This window comes from Mobula hypostoma, chromosome X1, assembly GCF_963921235.1.
Source record: "Mobula hypostoma chromosome X1, sMobHyp1.1, whole genome shotgun sequence".
Taxonomy (NCBI): domain Eukaryota; kingdom Metazoa; phylum Chordata; class Chondrichthyes; order Myliobatiformes; family Myliobatidae; genus Mobula; species Mobula hypostoma.
In genome coordinates, this window is record NC_086128.1 from 55,345,739 (window position 1) to 55,366,558 (window position 20,820).

Here is a 20,820-nt window from a genome sequence, read left to right on the forward strand (position 1 = left end):
AAATGTAGATAAATCAAACAGGTTAGCAATGGTTATATATAAGTAAGTATATCAGTAAGTGTGGAAATATATGTATGAGAAACCAAGCTTCTTTAAGTCTAGGGGTAAAAACATACAGTCTTACGATGATGAGTAAAGTTCAGTTCAGTTCAGTTCAGTTCATGGTATTGAGTTGAGTAATGATGGAAAGAGAGAGAGAGGGAGAGATTTGAGTCTTCAGTTGAGCTGACCCTGTCGATCTTCTCATTGTCCTCCGAAATCCTTGAAAAGTCACCGACTGTGACCACAACAAAGGGAACCATTTTCCTGTGGTGGAGCTATCAACCCAGGCAAAGGTTGGACACATGGCCAACACCCCACCGGTCATTGCCTCTTTTTTTCACTGAAAGAGCCACTGATCGATCTGCCTGATCGATCCTCCAAAAAACCCACTTTTTCTATGGGTACAACAAAGCTTATTCAGTGTCCAAAACATGTGTCTGAGGTCTATATCATCTGACCTCCTATTGATCTCACCGTACTGAGTACCAACTGTCAATCAAATAACTCCTCCTTCCTCTCTCTGTGTAAGAAATGTACAAGCAGGCAAATGTCCTTGAGAAGTATAAACATGCTGCCGAAAAAATCATAACATCGATTGTCCATCAAATAACACCACCCTCAGTCACCATAGCAACTTACAAACTGCTCGGTTCTCTCCAACTCAGCAGAAATCCAAAAGAAAGTCTTGAGCCTTAAAGTGACAATCTAACAGTTAGTCTTTCTCTCTCTCTCTCTCTCTCTCTTTCTCTCTCTCTTTTCAGAAGCACAGTTCATAGGGGTAATTCAGACCCCGTCACAGTGCGTAATAATAAACTTCAGTTCCCAGTGGGCAATGCGAGGGGTTTGCGCAGAACCGGAAGCTACTATGGTGATGGGGTTGTGCGGGTGCAGGGTCCAGCAGCAGTTCAATAATAAAATGTTCTCATCTAAACCCACGCCAAGTTTGTCTTTATTGAAAACAAACATAACACTGGGTAGAGGGTGTGTCAATCCTCTGTGTTTCAGCCTTTCTTGGAGCCCACCCCACCTCCTTCTGTTCCAGCCATGTTGCGAAAATGTCCCGTACCCACTTACTTGAGAGTTAAATCCGCTGAGTCCTTCAGAAAACCGTAACACCTCTAGTTCATCAAGTCTGTTCAAAAGTACGTTGTGTAAAGAACTTGGCAAATCCTGGTAAACTTATCAATTAATTTCTCTGGTGCTTCATGATCAGCTGTACCTTTATCACCACAAATCTTAAAAAAAGTAGTGCAGAGTCTTTTCTTAAATTTCTGTAACCAGCCTGCTGAATATTCACAGTTACCTTCAATTTTCAGTTTGTCATGATAGATCTTTGCTTATTTCATGATCAGTGTATCATTCAGTGGCATATCGCTGACAAATCCACTCTTTCAGAGCATGTCTAGATCTTCATTGTTCAATTATGTATTGTTTTTCTATTTTCCATGAACTTTTATTCATTGCATATGTGAAATCACCTTTCAGAGCTGCTTGTGATGCGCAGAGACCTGTTCAGTACCTGGGAACCTTCCCAACGCCTCACAAAATTTTCCATTTGTGACATCATGTCAGCACTCCAAAAAAATTTGGATATGGGAAGTTTCCAGATTTTGGTGTTTCAGATAGGGGATACTCAACCTGTGTAATATATATTTTTTTATTTTTAGTTTTTTTGTATTTGCAGTGTCTCATTTTGCACATTGTTTGTCAGTCTGTGTGTAGTTTTTTTATTCATCTTATGGTATTTCTTTGTTTTACTGTAAATGTCTGCAAGAGCATTCTAGCTGGTTGCATGACCATCTGGTATGACAGGGATTAGAAAAAGCTGCAGAAGGTTGTAGACTCTGCTAGGTCCATCATGGGCACTAGCCTCCCAGCATTGAGGACATCTTGAAAAGACAATGCCTCAAAAAGGTGGCATTCATCATAAAGAACCCCCACCACATACCTTCTTCTCCTTGCTACCACCAAGATCAAACTCTGCATTTTAGGAACAGCTTCTTCCCTACCGCCATCAGATTTCTGAATGGACAATAAGCCCATTAACACTACCTCACTATTTTTTGTCTCTTTTTTCACTACTTATACAAAATTTATATTGTGGCAAACATTTGGTCCATAATGACAGATGAAGCTCGTTAACTCAACAACCATTTCATTGTGAAACACAAAGCAGACCAGGCACCATGACCTGGAGAGTGAACCCTGCTGGTCTCATACAGACGGAGGAGGTGAGCATCTCACACCCCGGTTAGAGTTAGAGTGACCCACAAATACACAATCAGATAACTGTATAACCCAAGCTAAAATGTCACAATAAATGAACTGAAACTTCCCACCATATTCCCATAAAAGCATTTTAATACAAGAACAACAAACAGTACTGGTCATTAGAAATGCAGGGGCGGGCTGTCATCCACACCCACCTCTGCTCCTCCCCCCCCCCCATAGCATCACAATATACCTTGTCATTTATAGTTTTTAATGTATTGCACTGTACCACTGCTGCAAAACAAATTTCATGACATATGCCAGTGATATAAAACCTGATTCTGAAAATGAATCTCAGAGTAGTATACAGTGATATATATGTACTTTGAAAATAAATTTACATCGAACTTGAACTTTGCACTTTGGATCCCAGGGAAAATCACTTTGGATAAAGGGAGTCTAATTTGTTTTTTCTTCTTCCTTCAGGCTTCATATTCACTGGAGATGTCATCCATCGGATGCTGACAGCCACTCAATACATTGCTCCACTCATGGCCAACTTTGATCCCAGTTACTCCAGGAATTCCACTGTCAGATACTTTGATAACGGTAATCTGTGAACAGTAACCTATTTGTTAATGATAAAGGATTAACAGTAATGGTGATGCACAGTAGCATAGTGACTAGTGTAATGTTTTACAATGTTGGCAACTGGGGTTCAATTCCCACCGCTGACTAAGTTCTCCCCATAACTGCATGGGTTTCCTCCATGTGCTCTGATTTCCTCCCACATTCCAAAGACATGCAGATTAATAAGGGGAGTCAGTAGTGCTAGAATTTGCCTGGTTTTCACCAATCAAGTGGATGTCCATTAAGTCAGCACAATCGACTCAATGGTAATGAACTGTATGTTTCTGTAACAGCCCCAAAGTGATCTGTGAAAGGAATGGAGGGAAAGGGCTGCAGGAGCAAAGTCATAGAGTCATAGAGCACGACAGCACAGATACAGGTCCTTCAGCTATTATTCTACCTGGAACCATCAACCTGTACCTCGATCAAATCTCTCCATACAATTCCTGTCCATGTACATATTGAAACCTCTTAAATGTTGAAATCAAACCCACATCCACCATTTCTACTGGCAGCACACTCCAGCATCACATCACACTGAGTGAACTAGTTTCCCCCTCATGTTCCCCTTAAACATTTCACCCTTAACCTATGGCTTCTAGTTTTCATCTCACCCTACCACAGTGGAAAAGCTTTCTTTCATTTACCCAATCTATACCCCTCTATTTTGTATACCTTTATCAAATCGTCCCTCAATCGTCTATGCTCTATGGAATAAAGTCCTAACCTATTCAGCCTTTCCCTTTAACTCAGGTCCTCATGTCCTGGCAACATCCTTGGAAATTCTCTGCCTTCTTTCAATTTTATTCATATTTATCCTGCAGGTAGGTGAACTGAGATGCACACAATGCTCCAAATTATGCTTCACCAACCCTTTGCACACCCTCAACGTAACATCCCAACTGCTGTGCTCAGTATTTTGATTTATGAAGGTCAACGTGCTAAAAGCTCTTTTAAGAATCTATCTACCTGTGCCACCACTTTTCAGGAATTATGGGCCTGTATTACCTGATCCCTCTATTTTACTGTATTCCTCAATGCCTTGCTGCTCACCATGCAAGTCCTAAGACCATAAGACGATAAGATATAGCAGAATTAGGCCACTCAGCCCATCAGATCTGGTGCACTATTTAATCATGGCTGATATATCCAATAACTTCCCTTCATAGCCACCCATGACAATGAATTCCACAGATTTACCACCTACTGACTAAAGAAATTCCTCCTCATCTGTTCTAAATGGACGTCCCTTGATTCTGAGATTCTGCCCTCTAGTCTGAGACTCCCCCATTATAGAAAACATCCTCTCCACATCCACTCTATCTAGGCCTTTCAACATTCAATAGGTTTCAATGAGATTCCCCCATTCTTTTAAAATTCCAGCGATAAGCCTTTCATTCCCTGAACTTTCTCTAATGTCAGTGCATCCATTCTTAGATAGGGAGCCAAAAACTGCTTACAATACTCCAAGTGAGGCCTTAGAGATGCCTCATGAAGCCTCAGCATTACATCATTTTCATATTCTAACTCGGCCTTGTCCTCACACCTGTCTGCATTAAATGTGCACAATAGCATAGAGGTTAGCATGATCCTCTTACAGATTGGGGCATCGGAGTTTGGAGTACAATTCAGACATCATCTGTAAGAGTTGTACGTCCTCCCTGTGAATGAGTGAGTTTCCTCCAGGTGCTCCAGTTTCCACCCACAGTTCAAAGACCCACAAGTTAGTAGGTTAATTGGTCATTGTAAACTGTCTCATCATTAGTGAGGCCTCCATTGGTCAGGGTTGACCACAGATCTTGCGCCATAGCTGTCAACATATGCAATCCAGGTCAGTATAATATAGGGAGCATGTTGCCCATGTCCCCCTCTCCACACAGCTAATGAATTCAAAGGAGTAGCTGAGACCGATACAGTTAGGCACCAGCAGCATCACAGGTGCTGCCTATCAGCACTGAACTCAGCATGAGACTGCCTTAGGATTTTTCCTTGGGTTTTACTCCTGAAGCCTTCCCCATGAGTGGGTACAGTTGCAAAGCAGTGGAGGTTTAAGATCAGCAGTTTCCTTCTGTTAGATGAGCTGCCAACTACAGCTAACAAGCCACAATCTGCCCGAAGTGATTGGTTTTAAGGTGCCAGTAACCCTCTTGACTCTGTCAGTAGAGATCATTAAACCAATCTTACGGGCTAAGCCACACATGAAGGCCAGGAACTCGACTTGGTTGTCAGAGGCTATTTGAGATGCACGCCATTGGGAACATTAATAGGTAGTGGGAGCATATTCTCACTCGCCTCCACCCCACCAGCCAAGATAAACTTAAGATTCCATGATTAGACAAGGTTAGATCAGAGGGTTGCTAGTGGTGCAGCTCAAAGGGTCAGAAGGGCCTATTTCACACTGTATCTCTGGATAAGTAAATTCCATCTGCCATTTTTCAGCTGGTCCAGATCCTGCTGCAAACTTCAATAACATTCCTCGCTGTCCACTACAGACCCCAAACTTCGTGTCATCCACAAATTTGCTGATTCAATTACTACATTATCATCCAGGTCATTGATATAGATGACAAACAAGAATGGACTTAGCCCTGATCCCTGCAGCACACCACTAGTCACAGGCCTCCAGTCAGAGAGCCAAATATCTACTACCACTCTCTGGCTTCTCCCACAAAGCCAATGTTTAATTCTGTTTACTACCATATCTTTGTAAAAGGCCTTGCTAAAGTAATATTAATGTTATGAGAAGCTAGAAGGTAGATAGGGGGCATCTGAATTTGAACCAGGGAGCTTTTGATCTGCAGTCAAGTGGTCTACCACTGAGCTATACTCCTGCTAGTGGAACAGGATGGACAGGGCATTTACTTTGGAGAATGGGAAACTGGGACATCAGAGTGCGATGCAGCACAGGAAGGACAGTGTTGGGATGTCTGTAGGACTGATGGACAGAATTATATTAGTGGGAGGGACTGGACACAAGAGATTCTGCAGATGCTGAAAATATTGAGCAACACATGCAAAATGCTCAATGAAGTCAGCAAGTCAGGCAGTATATGTGGATGGAAGTAAACCGTCAGTTTGGGCTGGGATTTGAAATGGGGAGAGAGTAGTGGGGAAAGCATAAAAACTATAATGCTAATGATTATAAACTATAATACTTCTGATTTCTTTGGAAGTATTATGCAAAGAGTTTTTAAGTTTCCAAACACATCTTTCTCAGCAGGTGACACACAAATTAATCCGATTTATAATTGATTCCTCAAATGCCCCTTTATTTCTGGGCCATGTCTGCAATCACTGCATACTTATTAAAATGTGTACCATCAGTATTTCTAAAACGGTTGCAGAGGCCAAAACCAGCAATTGCTCATTTCTCCCTTTCCCACAGTTTCACACCTACAGGCACCTGATTAGTTCCAAGGGTTTAGATGGGGCAGAGTTTGTTAAGTGTGTCCAGGATGGATTCCTGTCACAGTATGTGGACAGGCCAACCAGGGAGAAATGCCATTCTAGATCTAGTATGAGGTAACGAACCAAGTCAGGTCACAGATCTCTCAGTGGGTGAGCATCTGGGGGACAGTGACCACTGCTCCCTGGCCTTTAGCATTATCATGGAAAAGGATAGAATCAGAGAGGACAGGAAATTTTTTAATTGGGGAAGGGCAAATTATGAGGCTATAAGGCTAGAACTTGCAGGTGTGAATTGGGATGATTGTCACATGGGGGTGCCGGGAACAGACCCAAATGCGAGACAGACACTGAAGTACAAGGAACAGGACTTGACTAGAGTAGAGACATGACAGGATTCAGACCAGGAGCAGGGACAAGACCGTAGGGTTGGGCTAGGGAAAGTGGGACCAGGAGACAAGGCTTGGACTCCAAGCCCGAGACTGGACAAGGACCCAGAACCTGGGTCTTGCCTCGGGCTCAGATCCCAGAACCAGGCAAGGACATGACATTGCTCAAGGCTTGGGTTCTTGGGACTGGAGCCTGGCTCGGGACCCTCCGGGCTTGGGGTCTTGGGACTGGAGCCTGGCTCGGGACCCTCCGGGCTTGGGGTCTTGGGACTGGAGCCTGGCTCGGGACCCTCCGGGCTTGGGGTCTTGGGACTGGAGCCTGGCTCGGGACCCTCCGGGCTTGGGGTCTTGGGACTGGAGCCTGGCTCGGGACCCTCCGGGCTTGGGGTCTTCATCTTGAAATGCAGAGGCTAATAACTCAGACTGGAGCTGAGAGACAGACTGGGAACTGAACATCAACATAGAGCCAGGACTTACCTTCAACAAGCCAGGACTCATCTTTAACACAACACAAACATGAGACAGGACAGAACATAGACAGAGCTGGGACTTACCCTACAACAAGCCAGGACTCAACTTCATCTCCACACCAAGGTGGGACAGGTCTCTCTGTCAGGTAACAGCAGACAGCCAGACATACCCAACAGAGGCAAGGACAAAACAAGGCAGATCCCCCTGCAGGGCAACAGCAAAACAGCCTGGCTGACCCCACAGGGGCAAGGACAAGAAGAGACAAACACCAAAGAACAACAGACAGTTCCATCTCTGCTCTGGGGAAGCCCAGAGTCCAACAACCTTAGCTGACTACAGAAACAGCCAGATCCCTACCTAGCTTGAAGTGGCTGGTAGCCACTCAGCTTGCCCCAGAAACAGCCAAATCCATACCGCAAAGAACACTCCAACAAGTGGTAACAAGGCTCCATGAAGCAGTGGTCCTCCAACCAGGCCTAGAGATCACAAATGATTTCACTAGCCTTCCATCAGCAGGTGGCTCCAAGGGGGACTTACAAGACAAACCAACAGCCCACACTCAATCCCAAGGCTACTTATATTGCAAGCCCAAAGATAGGAATCAGGTGCCTATGATTAATTCAAACAAGGGACAGCTGGAAGACCCGGAGTCCTGAGTCCACGGACCGGACTGTGAACCGGAATGCGGACTTTACGGACCGGACCATGACAATGATGTTTTTGCAGGGAAATGTACTATGGACATGTGGTCGATGTTTAGGGATCTCTTGCAGGATGTTAGGAACAATTTTGTGCCGGTGAGGAAGATAAAGAATGGTATGGTGAAGGAACCATGGGTGACAAGTGAGGTGGAAAATCTAGTCAGGTGGAAGAAGGCAGCATACATGAGGTTAGGATGAGTCTATTGAGGAATATAGGGTAGCAAGAAAGGAGCTTAAGAAGGGGCTGAGAAGAGCAAGAAGGGGGCATGAGAAGGCCTTGGCGAGTAGGGTAAAGGAAAACCCCAAGACATTCTTCAATTATGCAAAGAACAAAAGGATGACAGGAGTGAAGGTAGGACCGATTAGAGATAAAGGTGGGAAGATATGCCTGCAGGCTATGGAAGTGAGCGAGGTCCTCAATGAATACTTTTCTTCAGTATTCACCAATCAGAGGGAACAATGAGACGGTGAGGACAATATGAGTGAGGTTGATGTTCTGGAGCATGTTGATATTAAGGGAGAGGAGGTGTTGGAGTTGTTAAAATACATTAGGACAGATAAGTCCCCGGGGCCTGACGGAATATTCCCCAGGCTGCTCCACGAGACGAGAGAAGAGATTGCTGAGCCTCTGGCTAGGATCTTTATGTCCTCATTGTCCACGGAAATGGTACTGGAGGATTGGAGGGAGGCGAATGTTGTCCTTCTGTTCAAAAAAGGTAGTAGGGACAGTCTGGATAATTATAGACCAGTGAGCCTTATGTCTGTGGTGGGAAAGCTGTTGGAAAAGATTCTTAGAGATAGGATCTCTGGGCAGTTAGAGAATCATGGTCTGATCGGGGACAGTCAGCATGGCTTTGTGAAGGGAAGATCGTGTCTAACAAGCCTGATAGAGTTCTTTGAGGAGGTGACCAGGCATATAGATGAGGGTAGTGCAGGGGATGTGATCTACATGGATTTTAGTAAGGCATTTGACAAGGTTGAAGGCATGGGATCCAGGGAAGTTTGGCCAGGTGGATTCAGAATTGGCTTGCCTGCAGAAGGCAGAGGGTGGTGGTGGAGGGAGTACATTCAGATTGGAGGGATGTGACTAGTGGTGTCCCACAAGGATCTGTTCTGGGACCTCTACTTTTTGTGATTTTTATTAACGACCTGGATGGGTGGGTTGGCAAGTTTGCAGATGACACAAAGGTTGGTGGTGTTGTAGATAGTGTAGAGGATTGTCGAAGAGTGCAGAGAGACATTGATAGGATGCAGGAGTGGGCTGAGAAGTGGCAGATGGAGTTCAACCCGGAGAAGTGTGAGGTGGTACACTTTGGAAGGACAAACTTCAAGGCACAGTACAAAGTAAATGGTAGGGTACTTGGTAGTGTGGAGGAGCAGAGGGATCTTGGGGTACATGTCCACAGATCACTGAAAGTTACCTCACAGGTAGATAGGATAGTTAAGAAAGCTTATGGGGTGTTAGCTTTCATCAGTTGAGGGATAGATTATAAGAGTCGAGATGTAATGATGCAGCTCTATAAAACTCTGGTTAGGCTACACTTGGAGTACTGTGTCCAGTTCTGGTTGCCTCACTATAGGAAGGATGTGGAAACATTGGAAAGGGTACAGAGGAGATTTACCAGGATGCTGCCTGGTTTAGAGAGTATGCATTATGATCAGAGATTAAGGGAGCTAGGGCTTTACTCTTTGGAGAGAAGAAGGATGAGAGGAGACATGATAGAGGTGTACAAGATATTAAGAGGAATAGATAGAGTGGATAGCCAGCGCCTCTTCCCCAGGGCACCACTGCTCAATACAAGAGGACATGGCTTTAAGGTAAGGGGTGAGAAGTTCAAGGGGGATATTAGAGGAAGGTTTTTTACTCAGAGAGTGGTTGGTGCGTGGAATGCACTGCCTGAGTCAGTGGTAGAGGCAGATACACTAGTGAAGTTTAAGAGACTACTAGACAGGTATATGGAGGAATTTAAGGTGGGGGGTTATATGGGAGGCAGGGTTTGAGGGTCGGCACAACATTGTGGGCCAAAGGGCCTGTACTGTGCTGTACTATTCTATGTTCTATGTTCTATGTTGGCCTAGAATTTTGCTTGGATTGCAAGTGCTGAAACTTAATCAGGTAGTAACAGTTGTCAGTGTGGAGAAAATATTTTCATCAATTTGTTGAAAGAGTATTTCCAGTAAAGTATGTCTTTTTAAAGATTTTCACTGTGGCACAATCTAATTCTCTCATATAATTGCCCTAAAAGCAACCTGCTGTCATTCATCACAGAGTGTCTGCAAGCTAGTCATTGTGTTTCCCCATTGGGTGCCCCATGAGGTGTTCAGCTCCAGCACAGAACACCTTTATTCTATTGTGTATGATGTTTTAAAATTCAGACACAAGCAATACAAGAAAATAAGAGTAGAATTGGGCTTCCTGACCATGACCATTCTATGTGATAAAGGCAAATCTACCTCTGACCTTAGCTCCTTATCTGTGCCGGAGTGCCCTGAGACCTCCAATCTTTCAAAAATGTATCCACGTCCAGTTGAAGTACAGTGGATTCTGGTTAACTCGGGCACACTGGAATCAATACATTTTGGTCCAATTAAGCGGCTGCACCAATTAGCCAAAGCTTTATGGAAATAGTTAAAAAGTTATAAAAAAGACAAACTACTGTTTAACTGAGCAACAAATTATACACGTAAATGAAACATAGAACAAATTAGAGCACTACCAATACCACCAAGTACTATAAAACTGTGTTTTATTTCCTAATAGTCATCAATGGTGGAATTCATCCAGTGTATGATGCTGTGTTCTTTTCATTGTCTTTAGAGAACAAAATTAGGGTTTAGATACCTAGTGTGCATAATAGACCAGGCATCACACAATGTTTTCATTGATTGCATCCTCCAAATTTTCATTTCATCACGACATTCAAGATGATTGATACCTTCAATTTCTTCATACTACCTGACTTGTTAAAGCAGTGAAATCATTTCATTTTCACTCCTGGCCATTTCTGCCATCTCCAAGCCTGAATGCTTGAAACTGCAGTGAGCAGAACAGCTCTGAATTGTCTTACTGCTTATTTTTTGCCAACTATCAGTGATAAAAATTATTGCTTTTTTAACACAAACACACGCAACTGACGATATTTAAAAACTGTTAACTCTATGCACAGTGTAGCGTCTAATAGCCATACACATGACTGATGAGAACAAGAAACAGTTTGGCAAAAATTTCCTGTCCCAATTAAGCAGTATAGTGTCCCAAATAAGTAAAGGGAATTCTGGTTATTTTCATGATTAGTTTTTGTTCTTCAAGAGTTGTCCCAAATAAGGTGGCTGTCCTGATTAACTGGTGGCCCAATAAACAGGAATCCACCACACTTTCTGGGGAAGAGGATTCCAGAGAGTCCCCATTCTTTGCAAGAAAATTCTGTGTACCTTGGTTTGACATAACTGTCCCCTTATCTTTACATTGGTATTTGTTTTATTATTGTCACATGCACCAAGATACCGTGAAATACTTGTACCACGATGAGACCTGCTGAAGGGTCTCGGCCTGAAACATAGACTGTACTCTTTTCCATAAATGTTGCCTGGCCTGCTGAGTTCCTCCAGCATTTTGTGTGTGTTGCCCCATATCACTGTTCAAATACTTCTGCCATCATCTGTGTTTCTGTACCAGAGTACAAGGATCCATATTACTTATCAAAGATTTACTGTATATCACAGACTGCACAGTAGCTTAGCAGTTAGCGCAATGATCACCGATCGGGGTTCAATTCCAATCTGTAAGGAGATTGTTCGTTTTTCCTGTGACCACGTGGGTTTCCTCCATGTGTACCGGTTTCCTCACACATTCAAAAGATGTATGGGTTAGGGTTAGTGATTTATCAGCATGCTGTGTTGATACCAGAAGCATGGTGACATTTGTGGGCTTCCCTTAGCACAATCCTCAATCGGCTGTTGATGAAAACAACACATTCTATATGACAAATAAAGATAAATCTGTGGCTTTATATGACTATATGACTTTATATAAAGCTCAGGATGCTTTTAACACTGATCAAGACCAAGGCCACTGGCCAAGAGCCCAAACCACTCAATAAGGTTCTTTCAATTTGGATTTCCATCTTATTGGAAAGCAAACTAGTTATTATTAACTAAAGATAAAGCTAAAGCTTAACTTTATTTGTCACATGTACATAGAAACATATAGTGAAATGTGTTGTAGGGATCAAATCAAATTGGTGTGGATTTGACAACTAAAATCAATGACAAAGATTAAACTAGATCTTGAAAGATAAAAATATTTCTTGAAAGATCAGGCTTAGAGAACATTTAATTTTCTCTCCTGCTGTGTCCTGTCATTACAATTTGTTTGACCTGTAAGGAGCAGTGACAGGCTCTAGAGTTTGACTCCTTATTTCCCAAAAGGGGAAAAGTGCCACATTCCCAGGCGTGGAATGCAGTGACATCATCATGACCAAAGAGATCAGAAAATTAAATAATCTCTCTTCAGTTGGATTCAACAAATCGCCCACTCCCAAAGCTCCAAGAAGCAAAAGTTTCAGCAATTTGTTTAAGTAATCCTTTCTTTAACAGGAGAAAGGTGATTTTTTTTTAGAAAACAGGATGATTTTCAGTAGAAATAATTTGTTTTTAAATCATGTTATCCCTAAAGTTCTTGTCTAATTGCTGTGCCACATCTGTGCAATATTGAAAACATGTGTAGGGATCAAAGGGCTGATTATGTGATTAGTTAAGGCAGGGAACAGCTTCACTCTGAAAGATTCTGGTTTCAGTTCTCTGTTGGATCTCAGCAAGTCTACTCTAAGAAGGGATTGACCACTTTGCTTTCAATGGGGGAGTCACTGCCATTCCTCCCTGTCACTCACAGTAGATTAGAGGTTAGTGCGATTGCCTTACAGCACCAGTGATCACCAACTGGGGTTTGATTCCTGCCGCTGTCTAAAGGGAATTTGTACGTTCACCCTGTGACCATGTGACTTTCCTCCAGGTGCTCCAGTTTTCTCCCACATTCCAGAGAGCATGCATTTCAGCTGGGGGGGGGGGTAATTTCAAAGAAGATATAAGGAGGACGTGTTTTACAAAGAGAGTGGTGGGTGCCTGGAGAGCATTGCCTGGGGTGGTGGTACAGGCAGAAGCATTAAGGGCTTTAAGGATATGGACATTGTTTAGTCAGAGTTTAGTTGTCCATTTGATTACTAATTTAATTGGTTCAGCCCACAAAGGATCTGTGCCTTTGCTATGTTCTATGTTCTATTCCAGATATAAGGTTAGGGTTAGTAAGTTCTGAGCATGCCGTGTTGACACCAGAAATATGATGACACTTGCAGGCTGCATTGTATAATCCTCACTGATTTGATTTGACACAAAGTACTCATTTCACTGTATGCTTCAATGTTTTGATGTACATGTGACAATTAAAGCTAATCTTTGTTACCACCTCCAGCACAATTCCTATAGACATAGAAGGAGGTTATCCTTGAGCTGACACGATGATACCATTGCAATTGGTATTCACTGCCCACCATCTACATTACATGAAGCAAGACTGCTTGTATGAGTGGGCCCAATCTCCAGCTGGGAACCATTGTTCTTAGGAGCAAGAAGAGAACAAAAGCTTGATAAGCAAGTGGGGTCACTGACTGGCACTATGACCCATCTCAGCATACTCTGGTTCTCCAGTAACATTGCAAGTTCTCCCGAGGTTACGACAGGGTTCCGCCCCTGAGAACTGTTCATAACCCAAACAGTCATGCGAAAAGAGAGCAAAATAGTGAGGAAGCTGTTTCAAAATCGCTGAGTGTGTGCCCTCAGGCTACTGTACTTCGTCCCTGTTGTAGTAATGAGAAGAGGGCATGTCCTTGTTGGTGGAGGCCTTTAATGATGGATGCCATCTTCCTGAGGGACTAGCTTTTGAAGATATCCTGCATGATGGGGTTGGCTGAGTCTATAACCCTGTGCAGCTTCTTCGATCCATTAGGGCCTCTATACCAGATGACAATGCTCTCCTTGTACATCTGTAGAGATGATTAGTACTAAGAGGATGATAGTGTTGAATGCTGAGCTGTAATCAATAAACAGCAGCCTGACATAGGTATTGCTGTTTTCTAGTTGGTCTAAGGCTGAATGGACAGCCAGTGAGATTGCATCCACTATAGACCTGTTGTGGTGGTAGGCAGTTGACAGTGGGTCCAGGACCTTGCTCTGGCATGAGTTAATTCTAGCCATAACCAACCCCTCAAAACACTTCAGCACAGTAGATGCAAATGTGTCATTTGCATCAAATTAAATCGGTGAGATTTGTGCTGGGCTGCTCACAAGTGTCTCTATGCTCCCAGTGCCCACAAGTCACTAACCCTAATCATACATCTTTGGTATGTGGGAAAAAACAACACGGCCATGTGGAGAATGTACAAACTCTTTGTTGACAGTATTGTTATCCTTGCTAAATAACCCATGTATGTGCTTACAGTTATTAGAGGACAATTCCCAAAAGTGATTCCAAGCCAGGAATTCTCATATGTTACATGATTCCTATGGCTTTGAAGCAGCTATACCTGGAGCCTTATCCCAAATTTGACATTACATCTGTGTAAGTTAATACAATAAATTGAATATCACTGGAGCTTTAGGCCAGACCTTAACTCAGGGTTTACTTATCATAGTGTTGGTATGAACAGAACGCCAATACTAAGTCCATGAATCCAACATCTAAGACGCAGCTGGATATACTATAAAGAATGGTGCAATTAAATTGATAGTTGATAAGTTAAATTGAATTGAAGCGCATCCAAATTTTTATTTTTCTTGTGATCTTTTAGATTAAACAGTGCTCTTTACTTCTGTGCCAGTGATCCCACCATGTAGCTAACAGTAAATTATGAATATTTTCATCTTAACAGACCAGTCACAGCTTAGTTACAACACTTTACCTGTTGGAACATACGCTCAGTGGCCACCTGTTTACCTGCTCACTAATGCTAATATCTAATCAGCCAATCATGAGGCAGCAACTCATTGCATAAAAGTATGCAGACAAGGTCAAGAGGTTCAGTTATTATTCAGACCAAACATTGGAATGCGGAAGAAATGTGATCCAAATAACTTTGACCATGGAATGATTGTTGGTGCCAGATGGGGTGGTTTGAGTATCTCAGATACTGCTGATATCCTGGGCTTTTCATGCACAACAGTCACTATAATTTACAGAGAATAATATGATAAATTTAAAAAGAAACAAACCTAGTGAGCATCAGTTCTAAAGGTGGGAACACCTTGTTAATGAGAGTGGTCAGAGGAGAATAGCCAAACTGTTTCAAGCTTACAGGAAGGTGGCAGTCACTCACAAAACCACATGTTACCGCAGTGGTGTGGAGAAGAGCATCTCTGAATGCACAATAACGTCAAACCTTGAAGTGGCTACAGCAGCCAAAGACTGCGAACATACACTCATTAGCACAGAGTGTAATTATCCCTGTTTCTGCAATTGAGTTTGATAATAACTTGGATTTTAAAAATGATGAGAGTTATTGTTAGACATAAAGTTAACAGCCAGTGTTGCGGAATTCTGATTTTGAGATGTGTCCAAGTAAAATGTTGAGATTCATGTGAAGTTTAATTGATTCTGGCCATTCAGAGTTCAAAGAGACAACTTTAATAATCTTACTTTAGAAAGGGAGAATGGCACATTCTATAAGTCTACAGGCAAGCATGAGATTTAAATACTGCACAATAAGGAAAGTAGGGGGAAAGATTAAATTCACCATTGTTGCAGAGACATTAAAACTATGTGGGATTTAATAAACAATCCATCTTTTGGTCTTGTAACTCTCTTTGGATAAGATCTTAATTCATCCCACTGAAATTAATTAATTAACCAACATTCATTGCCAAGTACTTTTCTTGTCCAAATACAGATTTCTTTTGTGTTCTCCTTTCTCAAAACATTAGCCATTGCTCTGTAATTATGCATCTTGTGCCTTACTCTAGAATTTAATCTATAAATCTCGCTACCTCTCCAACTTGCTTCCCTTTGCCAAATAAACCTCAAGCCAAATCTGTTTAATTGGATTTTTAATGCCATTTCCTTCCATGGAATATAAGGCACAGGCTCCTCGGCCTCTCAAGCCTGATCCAGTATTCAATTAGACCATAGCAGAGCTGATCTTGACCTAAGCTTCATATTCCAGCTTGTTTCCCATAACCCTCATTCCCCTATGGCCACAACATTTGCTTATCCCAGCTCAGTGTGTGCTAATGTCTTAGCATTAGAGGATTCCAGGAATTCATATACATCAAGGAATGCCCTTTTCACGTTAATCATATGTTTAGTCCCTTAACTTAAAGTCTAGAACCTTAGAGCACAGCCTCAGAAGACAAGAATGTCCCTTTAGAACAAAGATGAGGAGGACATTCTTTAACCAGAGGTTGATGAACCTGTGGAGTTCATTCTAGATTTAAAGTAAAGGTTGATAAGTTCTTGATTAGTAAGCATGTCAAAGTTTATGGGGGAGAAGGCAGAAGGCAGACTCGTCTTATGGTCTTATTTTCTTAAGACTGCTCCCACCTGGGAAAGTATCCTCACTGCAGATACCCTGACAACTTCCTTAGAATTGTCTTTGTCTCAGTAAGGTCACCTAGATATCCCAAAATTCACCAGAGAATAGTGGGCCATTCTTCTCAAACCTCACAGAACAGCCCTCTCACTTCAGGAATCAACCTACCGAATCCTCTCTGTACAGCACCCAATGCAAGTGTGCTTTCTGAATTAAGGACTGTATACCCTACTACAGGTGTGGTCTCAACAGTGCCCTGCACAATTATGGGAACTTTTCCTTATTCTTGTACACTGGAGGCAATAATCATGTGGACAGCCAGAGATTTCTTTCCCAGGGGGCTAATACCAGGGCAAATAATTTTAAGGTGATTGGAGGAAAATCAGTGGCAAGTATTTTACAGAGAGTGGTGAATGTGTGGATAAAGGTAGATAGATTAGGGACATTAACAGAACCCATAGATAGGCCCATACAGTAGATGATAGAAAAAATGTAGGAGGGAAATGTCCAATTGATCTTAGAGTAGGTTAAAAAGTCAGCACAACTTCAAGAGCCAAAGGGTCTGTACTGTGTTATAGTGTTCTATGTTCTATGTCTTTAACATCTTCATGGTCCAGCATCTATTCTCTTTATGCACAGCCCTTTGGGACATTTTGTGCAGGTTGTTGCCATTACAATAGCGATATGTTCAAAGTTCAAAGTATGTATATGTCACCATATGCTATCCTCAGATTCATTTTCTTGCAGACATTCACGGTAGATCAAAGAAATACACTAGAATCAACAAAAAACTACACACAAAGACTGACAAACAACCAATATGGAAAAAAGACAACTGTGCAAATAAAAAAATAATAAATAAATAAATAAATAAATAAATACTACCGAGAACATGAGTTGTAGAGAACTTGAAAGTGAGTTCATAGGTTGTGGAATTAGTGTTGAGTTGAATGAAGTTATCCATGGTGGTTCAGGAGCCTGATGTTTGTTCCTGAACCTGGTGGCATGGGACTTAAAGCTCCTTTATTTCCTGCCTGATGGTAGTGGTAAGAAGAGAGCATTGTCTGGATGGTGGGGGTCCTTGATGATGGGTGGTAATGTTTCTGGTGGACTCAAGGGCAGATACTTCTCTAGAGAATGGCAGAACTTGACTATGCCCAAGTAGGACCAAGGAGAAATAAAACACAGGAGCTTGCTGGAAAAACAGGTATGGTACCTGAACTACACCATACTTGTACACATGAAAATAAAGCTCCTTTTCCTGAAATTAATTGCTAGAAAGCAATGGAAGTTGTATAGTAATATTGTGAATCCTGCAGATGTTGGCAACAACTCCCCTTAATCACAAGATTCATGAGGAAGAAGTATTTGATTTTTTTCAATTTCTTTATCCAAAAAGATCCAAACACATTCTGATTATACCAACATCAATTTTAGACAATTCCGTGGTTTTGTTTGGAAGTCTGTTCAAGAAGGTAAGTAAAGCTCTGAGTAAAGAAATGTTCTGCTTAAAAATAAACTGATAGTAGTTTATACCTTTGCTTCTCTTGGGTAATGATTGGTAACATTCCAAATCAAATTTCACTTTGTCTTTTAGTAATCAAAAGTAAAACCATTCCAAAATGTTTTATTTTGCAAGTGACCCAAATCACTTAATACATTCCTGATAACTCATGCCACTGCCACCAGGGTAGGTTTTAGGTTTCGTGGTTCTCCTCTGCACTGTCACAAGTTGCCACGCGTCTCTGCATCACATCTCACTGGTCCTGTCTTTACTGTTCAGGGACAGCATTCGTCGTCCAGTGGGATAAAGTGTTTCTGCCTGACCGGGAGGACGTTGGTAGTTTCACCTTCCAGACCATGCTGTGTCAAGAAGGGAGAATCGTGTTCAGCTACAAGGACGTGAGTATGGAAAGTTACCCAGGGGTGGGGAGCACCAGTGGCTGAGGTGACCGCTGTGGTTATAGAAACACAATGGGAAGAATACCTCACAGTAACTTTTCAGAGTTTTGGTGAAACCATACCTGGGCTGCCATGGGCAGTTTTACTCTCAGCGGCTAAGTAATAATATAAACACAATAGATTCTGCAGATACTGCAAATCCAGAGTAGCACACGCAAAATGCTCAGCAGGCCAGGCCGCATCTATGGAAAGGAATAAAGAGTCAGCATTTCAGGTCAAGACCCTTCATTAGGGTTACTGTCCTGATGAAGGGTATCAGCCCAAAACCATTCCATTCCATAGATGCTGCCTGACCTGCTGAGTTCCAAGTATATTTTGTGTGTTGCTAAGTCACAGCACTCCTGTTTTAGAGATAGTGGAGTGTATTAATCAAATTGATACTCACGAGGCCTTGACTTCTTAAACTGCCTTACACAACCCTAACCTACCTCAGCAATGGAAGACCAGTTCTTGTATTTCAATGGACTTGTTTGTGATTCTATCTTCTTTTCTTAATGAAGGCCTTGCTCTATACAGTCCTTTTTTCCTCTTCACTGTCTTGCATGATCTATGAATAATTTATATTCTATCTGTTGTCTGAACCTATGAGCAGGTAATTCTACGGTAAGCAGGTTTTTCATTGTACCTCACTGTACTTCTGCACATGACAATAAACACAACTTGACTTGAGGAGCAGCTCATGGAATAGGTAGAGTCAGAGATGGGAAACAGAGTGGAAGCATGTCTCTTTATACCTCAGTACACACTCAGTGGCCACTCTATCCTGTTTGTTTTTCAGCAGCGTGGTCGCAAGCCTCATGTGGGTTGGGGAGAGAGAGATTTAAGAAAAGAGCTTTCATGGGACTTTAGCTTTTTTAATGGCAATTCATTAGCAAGGGCAAATAAAAATAAAGCAGGGACAAGTGGAGTGGTGATTTTTTAGAGCAGCCATTGTGTGACTGGACCAGGGTTAGAGTGAGGAGGCTTTGTGTCAGGAGAGGGAAGGGAAATAGGCAGCCAGTACAGAGTACCATTGTTGCTGTTCCCCTCAATCATGAGTATACCATTTTGGATACTGTTGAGGGGGCAACCTACTAGGATGAGCCACAGCGACCGGGTCTCTGACTCTGTGGCTCAGAAGGGAAGGGGGAGAAGAGGATTGCAGTCATGACAGAGGAGTTCATCGTTAGAAGAATAGACACGAGATGCCGTGGATGTGAAAGGGACACACGGATGGTATGTTGCCTCCCAGGTGCCAGGGTCAGGGACGTCTCAGATCAGGTGATGACATTCTAAAGGGGGAGGATGAGCAACCAGAAGTCTTGGTACACATTGGCACCAATGACATAGGAATGAAAAGCGAGAGGGTCCTAAAGAAAGAATTTAGTGGGACAGGTAGTAAGCTGAAAAGCAGGACCTCCAGGGTAGTGATCTCTACGTTGATGCCTGTGCCACACACCAGTGAGGGTCAGGATAGGATGATTTGGCAGATGAATGTATGGCTAAGGAACTGGTGTAGGGGGCAGATGTTTCAGATTTTTGGATCATTGGGATCTCTTCTGGGGAAGGTATGGCCTGCACAAAAGGGATGGGTCGCGCCTGAACCAGAGGGGGACCAATATCGTTATGGTTTGCTAGAGCTTTGGGGGAGGGCATAAACTAATTTGGCAGGGGGAGTGGGAAACAGAGTGAGGATAGGATTATGAGCAGAGGCAGTGTGTAGTGAGGAAGGACAGGCAGATGATAGGGAAAAATTGCAGTCAGTCGAATGAGTTGCAGTGAAAAGGGGGAACAGGATCAAAAAGCGTAATGAATACAGGACTGAAGGTGTTATATTTGAATGCACAGTATACGGGATAAGGTAGACGATTCTGTAGCACAGACAGAAGTTGGCAGGTATGACATTGTGGGCATCACTGAGTAATTGCTGAAAGAAGGTCATAGTTGGGAGCTTAACCTCCAAGGATACACGTTGTATCGAAAGGACAGGCAGGTAGGCAGAGATGTTGGGTGGCTCTGTTGGGAACAAATGAAATCAAAGCCTTAGAAAAAGGAGACAGAGAATTGGAAGATGCAGAATCCTTGTGGGTGGAGTAAAGAAACTGCAAGGATAAAAGGACTCTAGTGGAAGTTATATACAGGTCTACAAACAGTAGCCAGGATGTGGGAAACAAATTGCAACAAGAGATAGGAAAGGCATGTCAAAAGGGAAACGTTACGATAGTCAATGGGGATTTCAATATACAGGTAGATTGGGAAAATCAGGTTGGTGCTGAATCTCAAGGAAGAATTTGTAGATGGCTACAAGATGGCTTTTTAGAGCAGCTTGCGGTTGAGCCCACTCAAGGAATGCCTATTTTGGATTGGGTGTTGTGTAATGAACCAAATTTGATCAGGGAACTTAAGGTAAAGGAGCCCTAAGGAGGCAGTGATTATAATATGACAGAATTCAGA

The 20,820-nt window shown here is 42.6% G+C and overlaps 1 protein-coding gene across 1 annotated transcript in view; it reads left to right on the plus strand.

Moving 5' to 3' along the window:
• Nucleotides 1-20,820, plus strand: part of LOC134340289 (plexin domain-containing protein 1-like) — a 536,023-nt gene that overhangs the window by 281,145 nt on the left and 234,058 nt on the right. The window contains exons 5-6 of the mRNA XM_063037340.1: nucleotides 2,740-2,862; nucleotides 18,209-18,327. Of these exons, the coding sequence (XP_062893410.1) occupies nucleotides 2,740-2,862; nucleotides 18,209-18,327 (242 nt within the window). The remainder of the gene's footprint in view (nucleotides 1-2,739; nucleotides 2,863-18,208; nucleotides 18,328-20,820) is intronic.